Raw genomic sequence first — 18,156 nt, 5'->3', positions numbered from 1 at the left:
TTTCAAACATTCCCAATCTTTGAAAAGCCATTGCTAAACCATACCAATGGCCAAGATAAACACAAATTTATCACCAAGCTGTTCTAGATAAGAAAACACGATTTTCATAGCTCCTGAGTGAGAGACACTTTCACATGTTTTAATCTGCCCCTCATTCCTGGATCCACACCCAAAATTATTACTTGTACATTAAATGGAGTTGCTATGAAGACTACCTGCAAGTAACTTGTCTAAAAATACAGTAAGGTTTCAATAAACAGTGGCAATTAAGACTAACACCTATTGCTAATAATGATAGTAAGTTTATTGGAGGTAATTTAAACTTCTGTTAACTGCATGTGAAATAATTCCAAAGACAATAAATTACTTACTACCTGACAATACAACAAATTACATTTTATCTACTTCTGCTGACCACTTTAAAATTAGAGTACTTTTATCACTATTGGATGATGTCTGATCATTTTTTTCATGATAAACATGACCTGCCTTATATCCAAATGGAGTCATTATTTTGCTTTGATCTTTCTAATCTATTTTAAAAATCACTTTCTGTCTGCTTTTTGCTCTATAACTTATACAACAACCTTTGACTAGAAGCAATAACATCCTGACCTAGACAACAAAAAGATTAATTTTTTAGTAAGTAGGTCCGTTATAAAATATGTTTTATTAACTAACATGGTATCCTACAGTATCATAAACTTTGAATTCATTTTACTCTACTTTCCAGGAGTATTTTTCACTTTCATAGCACGGGGCGGCGGGGGTGGGATGACCTAAATATAATTGGATATAATTGCTTTGTTCTATCAATTAATCATAATTCACATTAAGATTATTATTTAGATTTAATTAAAACTTGTATCTATGTCAACCTTGAAGTTAAATTCCATCTCTCTCACTCCCTTACTCTTTTTCTCTTTTTAATAAACTCATAACCACTTCCAACTTAGAGTCCAAAAAAGTGGTAAAAAAAAATTTCATAAAAATAGAATTAAAGTTATATTTCAGAATTTAGTTGCTTAGAGCTTTTCCTATGAGGAAACTAATTCCATAAAAAAAGAAGGGATACTTAATATATTATACTACTTCAGCAGTTCATACTTACTTTTTTTCTATGTAATTTCTTTTCACTCTGAGGATTTTGTACTAAATTATAATTCTGTCTAATGTATGTATTTCTGGGGAGAGGTAAGTGTTAAAAGAGGATTAAATCAAAGAATAGCATAAGTATTTAAATACTTATGAAACAAAACTGTCAATATCCAGCAATGTATTACAATTTCTTTAAATTTTTAAGTGACTTTACATTTTACATTCTTTGTTCAGGTGTTTTATCGTCCCCAAAATACAGTGGGAAAATGAACCTAAAACATCATCGTAATTGAATCTATTGAGAAACATTGCCTAGGAAACTACCATAAATTGGCAAATCAGTCAGGTGCTATACACCTTATTAATGCATACAATCTGAAATGCTTTGTGGTCCCTGCATGTCAGCAATGTCTAGTTCATCTATGACGTGGATATTAACACTGAGCTTAAATGTGAGAATACATAAAATTTATTACACTCTAAAAGGTTTATAATTTTAAAAATATAACAAATATTTTATGATATTCTTCTATAATGCATAGCCCACAATCCTTGAAGTTAGAATTCAAACACAGTAGTAGGTTACCAACCATTGAGCTCCCTTAGGTCCACAAACAAAATTAGGATTTGCCTTTCTTTTCCTAGGCTTTTTTATTTCATCCTACTTCTTTCTGAATCTCTATGTGAATAGGATATGCCTGCCAAAAACACACTCAGAATTCCCTCACTAACAGATAGTTGTAAAAACAATACTTTTGAAAAGACATAAAGAGAAGAAACAGTGTGTTCCAAATGCTGTGAAGATCCCAACATGATTTTCATTAGTCTGGGGCTCTGGCAGCCATTTGATCTGCACTTTATTGTCTAAGATCCTGGCTGCATGGACCAGTGCTTAGGTCTATGGCTGATGAGGAACTATTTGCATGATTTTGTTTATGGGTTTTTAGTTACTTCTAATGGAAAGTCACCACAAAAATAACTCATCCACATTGGAACCCTGAAAGAGGTTCAAAAAGGTACCAGTTTCAAAGAATGCTAAATAAGGTTTAACATATAAGAATTATTTCAATTTATTTAATTTTTTATTTATTTCATTCCCTATCTTCTTCTAGAAAGAATATGAAGCAACAAACGGGAAAAGATGTACATAAAATAGAACTTAATAAAATCAAAAATCAAGTCAAGTAGGAGTAGATTATTCTAACAAAACCCAGACTTAAACTCTTCAAGGCAGTGAAATTCAGATAAGGATTAAGTTCACTGATGCAATTTTATTAAGGGAAACATTTTTCTTGGTATTGAAGTCTAAGGTCGATTTATCACATGGGAATATAGAAAGCTTACTAAGCAATATGAGTATGTAAGAAGATGGAACCATCTTCGGCAATTGTTTTATGGAAGTTACATGAAGTTACTTCATTTGAATGTATTATGACTTGATGAAAGGCACAAGCATAATATTAAAACATAAATTGATGGACCCACTTACATAAAGAGAGAAATTATTTTGGTCCTTGTATAAAACTCTCTGGTAATAAAGAAAAATAAGGGTTTTAAAGCCTAAAGAAATGTACAGATAGGAAGTCTCTGAAATCAAGCGTTGATTCACATCTTAAATTTTAAGGATTGATGCAATTTTATTTTTAGTTCTTTTGTAAGTGCTGAAAAACAATGCCCAATGTTGTTGATTAAAAAAAATACATTAACTTTTGTGGAAGTTTCATTTCTCAAAAATGATAAAACCTGAGTAGAGGGAGCATCATCTTTCCTCTACGTGAGTCTGAGCTGCAAAAGTGTTAGCAGGCAGAGCCATGAGGTGGTTTAAGACGCACCATTTGTAGGTGCTCAGGGCTGAACATTATCTCATTGATCTCAAAGTTCAATATGATGTGCATGAAATTAATAATATAAACTCCTACCTAGGCCATTAAAAAACTTTGCCTGTGTTCCTTGCCTCACAGACCTGGCATGAAAATGCATATCTAAAATTTCCAAAGAATATTTTATAAAAAATAGATTTGATTTGACTGGGAATCATCATTGTAGTAGACATAGACATTCTTAGAGACGGAATCTAAATAATATGTAAGATTCCTCTCAATCTTCCCAGTACCTTAGCCAGCCAGGGAAAGACTTCAACGTCGGCCATCCACCCCAAACCTTTCAACATTTTTCCACTTGATGGATGACTTTCACTTTCTGAAATTTGGGGAGATTATAGATGATGGAACACTCATGTTAATTCAGTCTCAGAAATTAAAATTTAAAAAAACAAAAAAACAAAAAAACCTGCTCTCAGTTCCCTCAGTTAAGTGTCAGAATAAGGCATCACTGAAATGTCTTTTCCACTGAAATCTCATAGGACAGTATTATCTCCCTTGCAGTACCCATAGTCTGCCTTATACCATTCTTATTTAGGTATTGACTAGGTGATAATGTCATGTGAGGGCAAAGATAAGGACTTTTTTTCCATGTCTGAACTCCCAAGTGCCCTAGCACTGTAAATAGACACTTGTGGTCAATCAGAGAAGGCCGGGTGAATTGAATTAAAGCTGTGGGTTCAACTGCAGGAGAAAATAGCCCTGTATACAGAAATTTTGGAGGGTATCAATTTGTCAGATATAAGAAAAAAAATCCTGGACTTATCTATCTTAATACCTAAAATTTCAAATGAATTATTTTCAAACAGCTTAAACAGCTAAAAAATTTCAGTTAAACTTATAAATTGCCCCACTAACACATATGGAACAGACTAGCACAGATTTGCTTATCAAGTGGATTTAGAACCAGTGTGCAAAGCCCTTAGGCAGTGGTGTGCAAACAAGTACATACTGAGAAGAAAGGCCTGTTGCATGGGTCTCTTACCAGAAAGAGTAGGCCTGACTAAGATATCTTAATGCAAGACACTGAACAGTTCAGGGAAAGCCTAAGAGGGCAGGCTATTTGGGAAAAGAGGCTGACAAAATGAAATGGGGTGTAAGAGTCATAGGAGCCAAAAGCCAGTATAAACCACTTCCCAGCCTGCCCTAAAGCAAAACTAGATATTAACAAATCCATGCTGTATTTTATTGAAGATCGGACAAAAACTTTCTCTGAGTAATTACGCCTAGTCATTTTAATCCTTTCAGACACTCTCCACCTCTCTTTTTTCCTCATCACAATCATCATACCCTGAAAAAAGCAAATCCAGTTGACCAATCCTGCTCTACATCTAGCCTGAAGCTGTTTTCAGTTAGTGACCCATTTCTACACTTCCTTGAAACAATTGCCTGAGTGAAAGTACTACCTCTTTGGTAGTTGCATTGTCTCATCTAGGCTACCAGGATCATGAAGCAACCATTTGAATTTACCAGATTTTATTCTAATTATCTGGGCAAAGGATCTCAACTTGCACAAAGGATCTGGTCTTTATCTGAAAAAGAATAGAAGTGAATTGCAACTCATATGTGAGTAGTATCTGATTATATAATTGATCAGGAGGGGATGATAATTTGGCAAAGACCAGTAGTGAAGGACCACCTGATTCAATCCCAACAGCTCCCCGGTGGGGCAATACACTTCAGATGATGTCTAATGGTATCTGACTGGATCTAACACAACCCTGCCTTCCCACACTGCTATAGATGTCCTCTTTGAATGGTGCCACAGTGGGGTTGGCTCCAGAGTCTTTTGTCCAACTATCATGCCTTTCTGAAATCATACACACAATTGCGAGAAAAAAGAGATAACTACACAGGGTTGGGAGAACTTTTCAGAAAATGTGGCAAGTGAATCCACATTTTGGGGATCATTATGGATTTTTTGGTTGTTTCTCCAAAGGAAGGCTTTAAAGCAGATTTAATCTAGCATTTTGTTTATTCAAAAAACATATTGTTATAAATAATACTATGGAAATGCTTAGTTAATACATAAAAAGGCCACATTTTATAGAATTACACTCCTTGAGATCCACTCTTACGTAAAAACCACAGAATGTCAGGAATTCCATCCATAAACTTCTCCTATCCTGTAGTTAATTCTAGATCAACACAGTAGCTGCAGCTTGACTATAACATTTAGTATTGGATCTATAGTAGCACAAGTATGTGGAAAATACTATTTTGGGAGAAACACAAAACTGATACATTATTTTTTTAATCTTATGATTTAAAGGCAGAAATTACTTGTGTATATTTTCCAGCTATTTTACAATTCAGAATTTGGAATTAAGAATTTGAAAGTACACAAGAGGTAGCTTTAAACAATCAAGAGTTAGAGTCAATGAAGAAATTGCTGCTTCCTTGGAGAAAGGGCATCCCTCCCCCAAAACAAAACCTTAGCTCAATCCATTATATTGAAACTGCATTTTGCCTAGCCATAACTTCCACCACAGAATCAATCCACAAACTCTACCACTGTGAAAAATTTCTCCCATTGGCCTCTTGCTTCTTTAACTGCTATTCTGATAGTTCTGAACTAGGTGTAAAATACACACTCTAGAACAATAGCTATCAAGTTCAAATTTCTCCCCCCACACATTAATCCAGAAAGGTATAGCATTCACGGCACTAAATTACTGCCTCCTGAGTGTAATCAGTTCAAAGAACCAAGATCAACGTCTCCCATGTAGAGGGCTATGCCACCATCGAAAAAAGCTAGGAATTGCATAATGTTTCAAAAGTTTTTCCAGTGCTATGTCATTCATGCGCTTGAATAACTGAGATGTTTTTAAAATATATTTTGAGAAGTTGATAACAGCTTGTTCAAAGAGTTTCAGCACAGAGAAAATAAAAAGACTCCTTTGCTAGACATGAAGCTAAACTTTCGGCAGTCTCTTTATTACTTTGCTGTAGGTTACTGCCAGAATTCCCAAGTTAAGGATGAAGGAGAGAAACTACTGTTCTGACAGACCTGGAGCCACCTGGGATGCAGCTTTACTTACCTAAAGATGGGTCTTTGGAGATGTTTCCTCCTGATTGTGACATGGTCATCCATTTAAAGGTGAAGGTTTAACTTCTTCCTGGAAACCACTCCAGAAAAATCCAGGGAGGCAAAGTGGAAGTTTATCCTGATCTATTGTGCTGCAAGGAGCCCAGAAAGGAAAAGTAGTTTCCTCTTTCTCTTTTTGGGTGCTGGGAGAAAACTTCCCTGCTCGCTGCCAGCTGAGCAGTGTGTCCATAGAGGCCACATAAGACAGGCACCGTGGGGCACTCCCCCACAGAGCAGGGTGTGCAAAAACCAAGAGTCACGTTGATCCAGGCAAGAGAAGTACACAGGACCCTCAGAAATGGAACAAAACAAACAGAAAACTTCGTACCCCAAGTGTCACCCAGGTGGGAGCTGCCTAAGTTTTTGCAGCCATGAGAGCACTCCTTCCACATGCTGGTCAAGCTCCGAAAGGCTAAGTCCCTCCCTGTCTTTAAAACAGGCTGTTCTGAGGCTCAACTCTTTTTCTTCAAAATAAAAGTTGTACAGCTGGCTCAGCGGTCCCATGTGAGTACCCTCTGAAAGTTTGTTCTGTTAAAATAAGAACTGTATACAAATTAATGAAGAAAGATGGGCTCAGGCTGCGTGGCTGGCTCTGCTTCAAAGATTATAATTATTTTACAATCTAGCTTTTATTCACACTGGATGAAGTGTGGAGACAACTCATCATTTTTGGCACTCATAACCTGATAACCTACACTTGGCTGAAGTCGAAGATGCCATTTCAACAGATAGAAGCTCATGTGAAGCTGGGCAGAGCTACAAAAGTTAGGAAAACAAAAATTGCTCAGTTCTATTGGTGACATTGCACCCAGATGTCTGTACCCAAATGTAGCTTTCTAACTAAAAGGCGAGACTGCAAAACAGTGATGGAAACACACACACTTTTTAAAAGCTTCAAAAGCTGTCTGGGAACCTAAGATTTTTATGTTATGTGATTAGATTTAAATTTACAAAAACAAAAAGAAAGACAAACAGGTATAAGAGAGAAGTTGTAACTGGCTAAAAACTAAATGACATTAAAAACTGCTTTATTTGGAAGACTTTAACCTACACTGCAGGAGCTCTTGTTCGAGTTACAGATCAAGCAAAACCTCATATTTTAATATAACTTATTTTGGAGATTTTCCTGTATCTGAATCACTAACAAAACTCCTACTCACTCAATAATGTCATGAGATTCCAAGCAGAGGTGTGGTTTATAATAAAATAAACCATCTCAAAGCATGATGAAGATATTTTAAGTTATCTACATGTAATAACTACATATAATTAAAAAAAAAAAACAACTGAGTAACACACATGCCCTTAGTTGAATGATCCAAAAAATGAGGATCAAATGACACAGAGGGGATATCATCTATATGGTTGCAATCTGTAAGTTTGGGGGCTCTCCAAATTCTTCCATAGGAGTAAGAACACCTTTTTATTTTTTCCTCCTGTATGAGAGATACAGAAGTAGAGCATAATTGAAACGATATCACTAATTTTACTGAGCAGTTCTAATCCACCAAGAAATAGAAGGAGTCTGACAGAGTACTGAACTAAGCATAAGAATAAATGGGTTCTAGTCCTTCTCCTGGAGTCCCTGGGTGGCACAAATGGTTAAGTATGTGACTGCCAACCAAAAGACTGTCAGTTTGAAACCACCCAGAGGTACCCTGGAACAGAAGCCTGGTGATCACCTTCTGAAAGTCCACTGCCTTGAAACCCCTATGTAATACAGTTCTACTCTGCAAACACGGGGTCACCATGAGTCAGAATCAACTTGACGGCAACAAGAGTTAGAGTTCTACTTCTACCATGAACATGCTTAGCCACTGTGAGCAAATTTCTTGACCTTTCTGAGCTTGTTTCCTTGATTATAAAATGAGGCTACAATATTGAAATATAAATTCCTTCCCAGCTTTAATGATACCATTGTGCTTTTTTAAACATGATTAGCCTGCATCTTGCAAAGAAACTAGCATGTAAATTGTGATGCCTAATAGTCCAGAAACTACACTTTTTATGTATACTTATAAATAAAAGGAAGATAACTTTGTATTTGTATTACATATATAATATATTTGGAAACCCTGGTGGCCTAGTGGTTAAGAGCTACAGCTGCTAACCAAAAGGTCGGCAGTTCGAATCCACCAGCTACTCCTTGGAAACCCTATGGGGCAGTTCTCTGTCTTATAGGGTTGCTATGAGTTGGAATTGACTCAACAGCAATGGGTTTTTTTAATATAAATATATAATAGCTACATGAATATATTATATAAAAACCCATTACCATCGAGTCAATTCCGACTCATAGAGACCCTATAGGACAGAGTAGTACTGTCCCATAGGGTTTCCAAGGAGCGGCTGGTGGATTCGAACTGCTGACATTTTGGTTAGCAGCTGAACGCTTAATCACTGTGCCACCAGAGTTTCATATATTTATATAATGACCTCTAAATCAATGTTCCTTTCACCACCAATAAACATCTAATCATAAATTCACACGCGTGCAATATGGAGACCAACTATATGCACTGTCATGTGCAGATATTTGGAACAGATTCTTTATTATAGACATATGCTTTGACTTTCTTTGCATATAGGAAGGTACATAAGTAATAACATGTTACACAGGTCTTGTGGAGAACTTTTGTACTCATGGGTGGCATTCAACTGCTATAGTCATGGTTTACCCATATTACTACTGATTTAACATAAATACTCCTGAGAGACAAACTAGAAGAACTATAAGTCCAATAACTTGTAAAAATTAATTCTAATTTTGCCTATTTTTGAATTAGAAAAAGGAGACGATTTCTTCATGAACATGATGAAAGGAACTCAACACAAATGCTAATAAACATATAGCCAAGGTGCAGTTCAAATGACAAATATACAATCTAACATGAGATTCAAAGGCTTGATTACCAATTGCAGAATCTGAAAGTTGTTAAATTGTTAAATTATAGGAACTTCATAACATCTTTGCTTGCATTAGGTTTATATCCCTTTTTTCCTCTTAAATGATTAAGGTAGAAAGCTTAGATTCACATTTACATCAAACACTATTTTTAAACCCAGCCTTAGAATCCAAACAGCAATGAGAAGATACACTAAATTAAATACTCATTTGGCATAAAGAAAAACATATGTATTTCTTAAATGTTTTCATTAACTTTTTCTCAAAGAACATTTAAGTTTAATATTGGGGCAAAACTTGCTTCATTAATTTTTTCAACTTTAACACAGTATTGAATAAGATGAAAAGACCTTGCTATTGTTTCTTAAACTATAAAAATATATTCCTTAAATTAACACAACTCTACTGAGATAAATGCTAAAATGTATTGTATAAACAACCAAACCAACTCAACTCTCCTATAATATAGATTAAATATAATTGATTAAGAATATTTTGGGGGAAAGGTCAGAAAATGATATTTATATCTTTTCTGTTACGGTAAACACTCTTTCAACATGAGTTTGACTAACACTTTCATGCCCATTAACACACTCCTCCTTGCCCCACTCAGCACTTTTAGAATCTGACATAAGTGCTCAATAAAAATTTGGTAAATTAACATGCTAACACACTCAGCTTAAACACATCAACATGTCCATCTTAAATAATTCATTTTGCATGGTGAAACACATGGATCAACTCTCATGACTTTTCAACCAAATGGATACAAAGACTGTCACGATGTTTTGTGTTAAACATTACTGAAAACAGGAAAGCTTTTCTTTTTCTTGGTTTCCCCCCGCCCCCTTGTTCTCTGGCTCTGTTTGTAGTATACAAGTGCCAAAGCATGCAATGACAGAAAGCTCAAGCAATATTATGCCAGCTCAAACACTGGAAGATGAATGTATCTACAGGTGATCACGTTGACACATAAGTCTAGTCAAATATCAATCTGAGACAAAGCATGTTTTTTTTTTTTTAACACAATTTAATTTAACACATCCTAAGTTATATATTTAAGTGAACGTTAAACTCAGTGGAGGAGAAGGAAGGAAATGGAAGAAAAGAATTGGATGGGAATTTAAGTTTTATCATTATATACATACATGATATTGTTTTAAGTTAAAAAAATGCTTCTTTCAATCTTGTCCATTAATCTTCAACCTAGGTTAGGAAAGGCCATGTGTACGATTAGATTATCTCATATAAACTACAGTTCAATGCTCTCAATCTTTTTGACACATCATACATGAAAGATGAAAAATGCACATGATACTCTCCCAAAAAGCACTTATTTCGATTAAACCAGTAAAAGTAAAGTATGTACATTAAATTCAGGTACCACCATAATTTTTCACATCTATCAATGTGTTGTACTGTGGAGGCTGGTGTGTTGCTGTGATGCTGGAAGCTATGCCACTGGTATTCAAATACCAGCAGGGTCACCCATGATGGACAGATTTCAGTTGAGCTTCCAGACTAAAACAGACTAGGAAGAAGGACCTGTCAGTCTACTTCTGAAAAAAAGCAGCCAGTGGAAACCTTATGAATAGTAGTGGAACACTGTCTGATACGGTGCTGGACGATGAGTCTCTCAGGTTGGAAGGCACGCACAAATATAACTGGGGAATAGCTGCCTTCTCAAAGTACAGTTGACCTTAATGACATGGATGGAGTCAAGTTTTGGGGACCTTCATTTGCTGATGTGGCACAACTCAAAATGAGAAGAAACAGCTGCAAACATCCATCAATAATCCAAACGTGGAATGCATGAAGTATGAATCTAGGAAAATTGTAAATCGTCAAAAATGAAATGGAATGCATAAACATTGATATCCTAGGCATTACAGAGCTGAAATTGACTGGTATTGGCCATTCTGAATCAGACTTATGGTCTACTATGCCGAAAATGACAAATTGAAGAAGAATGGCATTGCTTTCATCGTCAAAAAGAACATTTCAAGATCTATCCTGAAATAAAACGCTGTCAGTGACAGAATAATATCCACACACCTACAAGGAAGACCAGTTAATATGACTATAATTCAAATGTACACACCAACCACTAAGGCCAAGAACAAAAAGACTGAAGCTTTTTACCAATTTCTGCAGTCTGAAATTTATCAAACATGCCATCAGGATGCATCAATAATTACTGGTGATTGGAATGTGAAAGTTGGAAACAAAGCAGAGGGATTGGTAGTTGGAAAACATGGCCTTGGTGACAGAAATGATGCTGGAATCTCATGATAGAATTTTGCAAGACCAACAACTTCTTCATTGCAAATATGTTTTTTCAACAACATAAATGGCGACTATACACATGGACCGGACCTTGCCAGATGGAATACACAAGAATCAGATCGACTACACCTGTGGAAATAGACAATGGAAAAGCTCAATATCATCAGTCCGAATAAGGCCAGGGGACAATGGTGGAAGAGATGATCAATTGCTCATGTGCAAGTTCAAGTTGAAGAAAATTAGAACCAGTCTACAAGAACCAAAGCATGACCTTGAGTATATCCCACTTGAATTTAGAGACCATCTCAAGAATAGATTTGACACATTGAACACTAATGGCCGAAGACCAGAGGAGCTGTGGAATGACATCAAGGACATCATACATGAAGGAAATAAGAGGTCATTAAAAAGACAGGAAAGAAAGAAAATACAAAAATAGTCTTTCGCTAAAGTGAAAGGAAGAAATGATGAAGTAAAAGAGCTGAATAAAAGATTTCAAAGGGCAGCCAGAGAAGACAAAGTAAAGTATTATAATGAAGTGTGCAAAGACCTGGAGATAGAAAACAAAAAGAGAAGAACATGCTCGTCATTTCTCAAGCTGAAAGAACTGAAGAAAAAATTCAAGCCTCCAGTTGCAATAATGAAGGATTCGATGGGGAACATACTAAATGATGCAGGAAGCATCAAAAGAACATGGAAGGGATACACAGAGTCACAGTACTAAAAAGAACTGATCAACGTTCAACCATTTCAGGAGGTAGCACAGGATGCGGAACAAGCGATATCATTGCTGATATCAGATGGATCATGGCTGAAAGCAGAGAATACCAGAAAGGTGTTTACCTGTGTTTAATTGACTATGCAAAGGCATTCGACTGTGCGGATCATAACAAATTATGGATAATATTGGAAAGAATGGGAATTCCAAAACACTTAATTGTACTCAGGAGCAACCTGTACATAGATCAAGAGGCAGTCGTTTGAACAGAACAAGGCGATACTGCATGATTTAAAGTCAGGAAAGGTGTGCATCAGGGTTGTATCCTTTCACCATACTTATTCAATCTGTATGCTGAGCAAATAACTCAAGAAGCTGGACTTATGAAGAAGAACGTGGCTTCAGGATTGGAGGAAGACTCATTAACAACCTGCTATATGCAGATGACACAACCTTGCTTGCTGAGAGTGAAGAGGACTTGAAGCACTTACTGACGAAGATTAAAGACCACAGCCTTCAGTATGGATTACACCTCAACATAAAGAAGACAAAAATCTTCACAACTGGACCAATAAGCAACATCATGGTAAATGAAGAAAATAGTGAAGTTGTCCAGGATTTCGTTTTACTTGGTTCCACAATCAACATCCATGGAAGCAGTGCACTGGGCAAATCTGCTGCAAAAGACCTCTTTAAAGTGTTAAAAAGCAAAGATATCACTTTAAGGACTAAGGTGTGCCTGACCCAAGTCATGGTGTTTTCAATCGCTTCTTATGTATGTGAAAGCTAGACAATGAATAAGGAAGACCGAAGAAGAATTGATACGTTTGCTGGTGTTGGTGAAGAACATTGAATATACCATGGACTGCCAGAAGAACAAACAAATCTATCTTGGAAAAAGTACACCCAGAATGTCCATTAGAAGCAAAGATGGTGAGACTTCGTCTCACATACTTTGGACATGTTGACAGGAGGAACCAGTACCTGGAGAAGGACATCATGCTTGGTAAAGTACAGGGTCAGCAAAAAAGAGGAAGACCCTCAACAATGGGCTCAAGCATAACAAGGACTGTGAGGATGGAGCAAGACTGGGCAGTGTTCCATTCTGTTGTACATAGGGCTGCTATAAGTTGGAACCAACTCGACAGCACCTAACAAACAACAACCATAATTTTTATTTATCATATGTATAAATATTGCATCAGTAAAGTGGAACACCACTTGATAAATTATACCATGAGATAAGTGGTAGGTTTGACCTATACCTGACGGACTAACCATAACTGTCTCTTTACCACTGGGGGGAAAAGTATTAGATTTAAATGAGGGACGGTGACATCATTTTAGAGATAACTTAAATCTGATTTATCCTTTCAAGATAAATCATTCACTGTTTTCAGCATTCTAACCATTTCTTGTAACAAATTTCTTGCTACAAGTTTCACAACTGATTAAGAAACAAGTTAATATGTGTTTGAGCTGGGATTTGAACCCAGATGTCTCATTACCAACTCCAAGCTTCTACCCCAACTGGGAAGGATGTCACCTTGGCAGGCACTCTACTTTTGAGGTACTTGGGCTCTTTCTGGACTATATTTTACATTCTGTGAAGAAAGGTGAGAAGTAACTAACCTTTCTAGTGAGTGTCTACTCTTCTCTTAACCCTCTGAGGAAAAAAATAAAAACATTGCCATTGAGTTCGTGCTGACTAATAGCGTCCTATGTATTATAGAGTAGAAGTGCTTCGTAGGGTTTTCTTGGTTTTAACCTTTACAGGAGCAGATCTGCAGATCTTTCTTCCCTGGTGCTGCTGCATGGATTCTAACTGCCAGCCTATCCTACCTAAATATTATGGGATTGTCCATTATGTTCCCAATACTTATAAGAACCAGCCTTACAAAATCTTCCAAAGGGTCTGCTGACATCAAAGTGAACTTAAACTAACTGATGAATAGTTTCTACTGAGATCCAAATGGAAGCTCTGTTCTATTATAAAGAGCCCTGGCCTAGCATAAGGGAACATATGTTTAAATCCCAGCTCTAGTACCAATTTTTCTCTTCAGCTCCCCACACTTCAGTTTCTTTACTGGTCAAACTAAGAGGTCAGGTAGCATGACCTCTAGGATCTTTTCCAACTGTAAAATTCTGTAACTCGATGACTAAACCTATGATAAAGATGTCAAGTTATTTAAATTTAGTGTCCAATCATTTTTAGCTTTTTCTTAACCACCACAAAGTCATGCATACCACCAGAAAACATTTGCAGGATTGTTGCAGGATTAAAAATATAACATACTACTACTCAAATTTCAAAAATAAATTGTAGCATCTTTATTTTTGTCTAATTGAGCCTTTGTTTTTACCTTAGAGCTTCAACTAGGAGCTACCCATACTAGAATGTGAGCCCCAGGAGGACAGGGACTAGTGCTGTTGTGTTCTCTGTGCCCAGTTTATAGGAGACACACAATGGTTATTTACTGAATAAATTAATACATGAACAAAGTGATGACTGATGCTATATCACCATCTTCTTGTAGAAATTCTTTTTTAATAATTCAGTTGCATTCTTGCAAATGTTCAGTCCTTCATATTTCCTCCTAACACTTTTTCTTCAAGGAGGCATCTGAATGTATAGGGAGGTGGGCTTCCATGACCTTTTGGTGGCAGGAAAGAGGTAGCCTCAGACCCAAACCTGCAGATACCTGCTCTCCTTTGGGTCCTCTGGTCTCTGCAACAATGTCCCTTATCTGTCTGGTCACTTGGCTCCCTGCAGACATCTACTGCTGAAATCTGTGGCTGCTCTGTTCAATTGGTTCAGTCTGGTAATCATGGTCATCTTCTGCTGATTCAGGTCAACTGCAACCCTTACAAATGCTGCAGGACCCATAAGTCACAGTCATATCCTCCACCGGGATCTCAACTGAAGCTATCAACCCTGTGGCCTGTGTGTAGTGCCCCTTGGCCCCTTGCCATGGTGGTCCATGTCAGGCTTGTAGTATGTGCACTAGCCCAATCTCAGCTCACTTCTGCATCCCCACAGGGCAGGTGGGACTTCATGAACCCTCAAACCCTGACTGAGGGAGGGCTGGGAATGGTCACACCATACCATCATTTTTACTCTGTCATAGCTAAGTAACTAAATCAGGGCAAAATCCTCTCTGTTTTATGCTTTTTCCTTCAACCAAGCATGTTCCCCATCCTTGAGATTACAGCTCAGAGGTAAGAGGTCAAAATATCTTGTCTGACTACTTACATCAACTGCCTTCTGTCTCCCCTTTTCTACATGTCACCAGGCCAGAAAAGGTGTTCTTCCCCTATCTCATGTGGCAAAAATCTCTTAGTTTATCTCCTGAGTTTCCTCCATCTATGACATATAATAAACTCAGTGTTCAAGCTATGGGTTTGGATCATGTATGTTAGGCCCAAACCAAACCAAAGCCATTGCCGTGAAGTTGATGCCTACTTGTAGCAATCCTACAGGACACAGTAGAACTGCCCCATAAGGTTTCCAAGGCTGTAATCTTCATGGAAGCAGACTGCCACATCTTTCTCTCATGGAGTGAGCAGTAGGTTTGAACCACTACCCTTTCAGTTAGCAGATGAGCACTTAACCACAGCACCACCAGGGCTCCTGTATGTTAGGTAGAGCTGAAGAATTTTGGGAAGCTCTTTTTGGTGTAAACAAAGCCCAGCCTTCAGGACTATTGTCTTACTGAAGGCTCAATAGTTCATTTAGATATTTAAAGGCAAGGATTCTAAAGGCATTTGATAAAGTCCAACACCCATTCCTGACAAAAACTCTCAGCAAAACAGGAATAGAAGGGGAATTCAACATAATAAAAAGTATCTATACAAAACCAACAGCCAACATAATTTTCAATGAAAAGAGGCTTAAAACATTCCTCTTGAGAACAGGAATAAGACAAGGATGCCCTTTATCACCACTTCTATTTAACGTTGTGCTGGAAGTCCAAGCTAGAGCAATAAGGAAAGAAAAAGAAATGAAGAGTATCCAACTTGGAAAGGAAGAAGTAAAACTATCCCTGTTAGCACATGATATGATCCTATAGACAGAGAACCCCAAAGATTCCATAAGAAAACTACTGGAACTAATAGAAAGATTCAACAGAGTAGCAAGATACAAGATCAACATACAAAAATCATTTGGATTCCTATACACCAATAAAGAGAACTATGAAAACGAAATCAGAAAAGCAGTACCATTTATAATAGCCACTAAAAAAATTAAATACTTAGGAAGAAATCTAACCAGAGATATAAAAAACCTACACAAAGAAAACTGCAAAACATTATGCGAGAAACTAAAAGAGACCTACATAAATGGAAAAACATACCATGGTCATGGATAGGAAGATTCAACGTTGTGAAAATGACAATTCTACCCAAAGCAATCTACAAATATAATGCAATCCTGATCCAAATACTAATAGCATTCTTTAATGAGATAGAAAAACTAATCACTAACTTTATATGGAAAGGAAAAAGACTCAGGATACATATAGCATTACTGAAAATGAAGAACAAAGTAGGAGGCCTCACGCTGATCTCAGAACCTACTATACAATCACGATAGTCAAAACACCCTGGTACTGGTACAATGACAGACACATAGACCAATGGAACAGAATTGAGAACTCAGGCATAAATGCATCCAGCTAATCTTTGACAAAGGCCCAAAGTCCATTAAATAGGGAAAAGACACTCTTTTTAACAAATAGTGCTGGCAAAACTGGATGTCCATATGTAAAATAATGAAAAGGATCCATACCTCACACCATACATAAAAACTAATTCAAAATGGATCAAAGACCTAAACATAAAACCTAAACCTATAAAGTTGATGGAAGAAAAAAACAGGGACAACACTAGGTGCCCTAATACATGGCATAAATTCAATACAAACCATAACTAACAATATACAAACACCAGAAGATAAACTAGATAACTGGGCACTCGTAAAAATTAAACACTTAAGCTCATCAAAAGACTTCACCAAAAGAGTAAAAAGAGAATCTATAGACAGGGAAAAAAATTCTGGCTACGACATATCTGACAATGATCTAATCTCTAAAATCTATAAGAAACTGCAACACCTCAACAACAAAAAGACAATAATCCAACTAAAAAATGGGCAAAGGATACAGATACTTCACCAGAAAAGACACTCAGGTGGCTAACAGACACATGAGAAAATGCTCATGATCATTAGCCATTAGAGAAATGCAAATCAAAACTATAATGAGATACCATCTCACCCCAACATTACTGGCACAAATCAAAAAAAACAGAAAATAATAAATGTTGGAGAGGTTACAGGGAGATTGGGGCTGGTGGGAGTGTAAAATGGTCCAGCCACTATGGAAAAATGATATGGAAAATTCCTTAAAAAGCTAGAAATAGAAATACCATATAATCCAGCAATCCCACTCCCAGGAATACAACCTAGAGAAATAAGAACTGTCACACGAATAGACACATGCACACCCATGTTCGTTGCAGCATTATTCACAATAGCAAAATGATGGAAACACCTTAAGTGCTCATCAACAAATGGATGGATAAACAAATTATGGTATACACGCACAATGGAATATTAAGCAACAATAAAGAACAACAACGAATCTGCATAAGATCTCACAACATGGATGAATCTGGAGGGCATTATACTGAGTGAAATAAGTCAATCACAAAAGACAACACACAATATAGGGGAGTCAGCACAACTTGACCAAGGCAAAGTCATAGAAGCTTCATAAACACATGCAAACACCACAAGGGACTGAGTTACTGGGGCTGAGGGCTGGGGACCATGGTCACAGTGGACATCTAGGTCAATTGGCATAACATAGTTCATAAAGAAAATGTTCCACATCCTACTTTGGTGAGTAGCATCTGGAGTCTTAAAAGCTTGCAAGTGGCCATCTAAGATATATCTACTGGTCCCATCCCATCTGGAGCAAAGGAGAATTTAAAAAAAAAAGAAAAACAAGGGAAATATTAGTCCAAAGGACTAATGGACCACAAGTACTACAGCCTCCATGAGCGTCAGCCCACAACAACTAGATGGTGCCAGGCTACCACTGGCCACTCTGACAGGGATCACAGTAGAGGGTCCTAGACAGAGTGGGAGAAAAATGTAGAACGAAATTCAAATTCACCA

At 37.0% G+C, this 18,156-nt stretch overlaps 1 protein-coding gene across 4 annotated transcripts in view; it reads right to left on the bottom strand.

Moving 5' to 3' along the window:
- PDE1A (phosphodiesterase 1A) overlaps positions 1–18,156 on the bottom strand; it is a 371,161-nt gene that overhangs the window by 272,848 nt on the left and 80,157 nt on the right. Inside the window, exon 1 of one of the 4 annotated variants that reach the window (XM_012555303.2) lies at positions 6,020–6,489. The exons of the other annotated variants lie outside the window; for them this stretch is intronic. Within the exon in view, the coding sequence (XP_012410757.1) occupies positions 6,020–6,072 (53 nt within the window). The 5' untranslated portion in view covers positions 6,073–6,489. Of the gene's footprint in view, positions 1–6,019; positions 6,490–18,156 lie in introns of those variants that run through there. 4 annotated transcript variants of the gene reach the window in all.

This window comes from Trichechus manatus, unplaced genomic scaffold (genome assembly GCF_000243295.1).
Source record: "Trichechus manatus latirostris isolate Lorelei unplaced genomic scaffold, TriManLat1.0 scaffold00037, whole genome shotgun sequence".
Taxonomy (NCBI): domain Eukaryota; kingdom Metazoa; phylum Chordata; class Mammalia; order Sirenia; family Trichechidae; genus Trichechus; species Trichechus manatus.
Note: the sequence above shows the minus strand (reverse complement) of the source record. Positions and strands in the feature narration are given on the sequence as shown.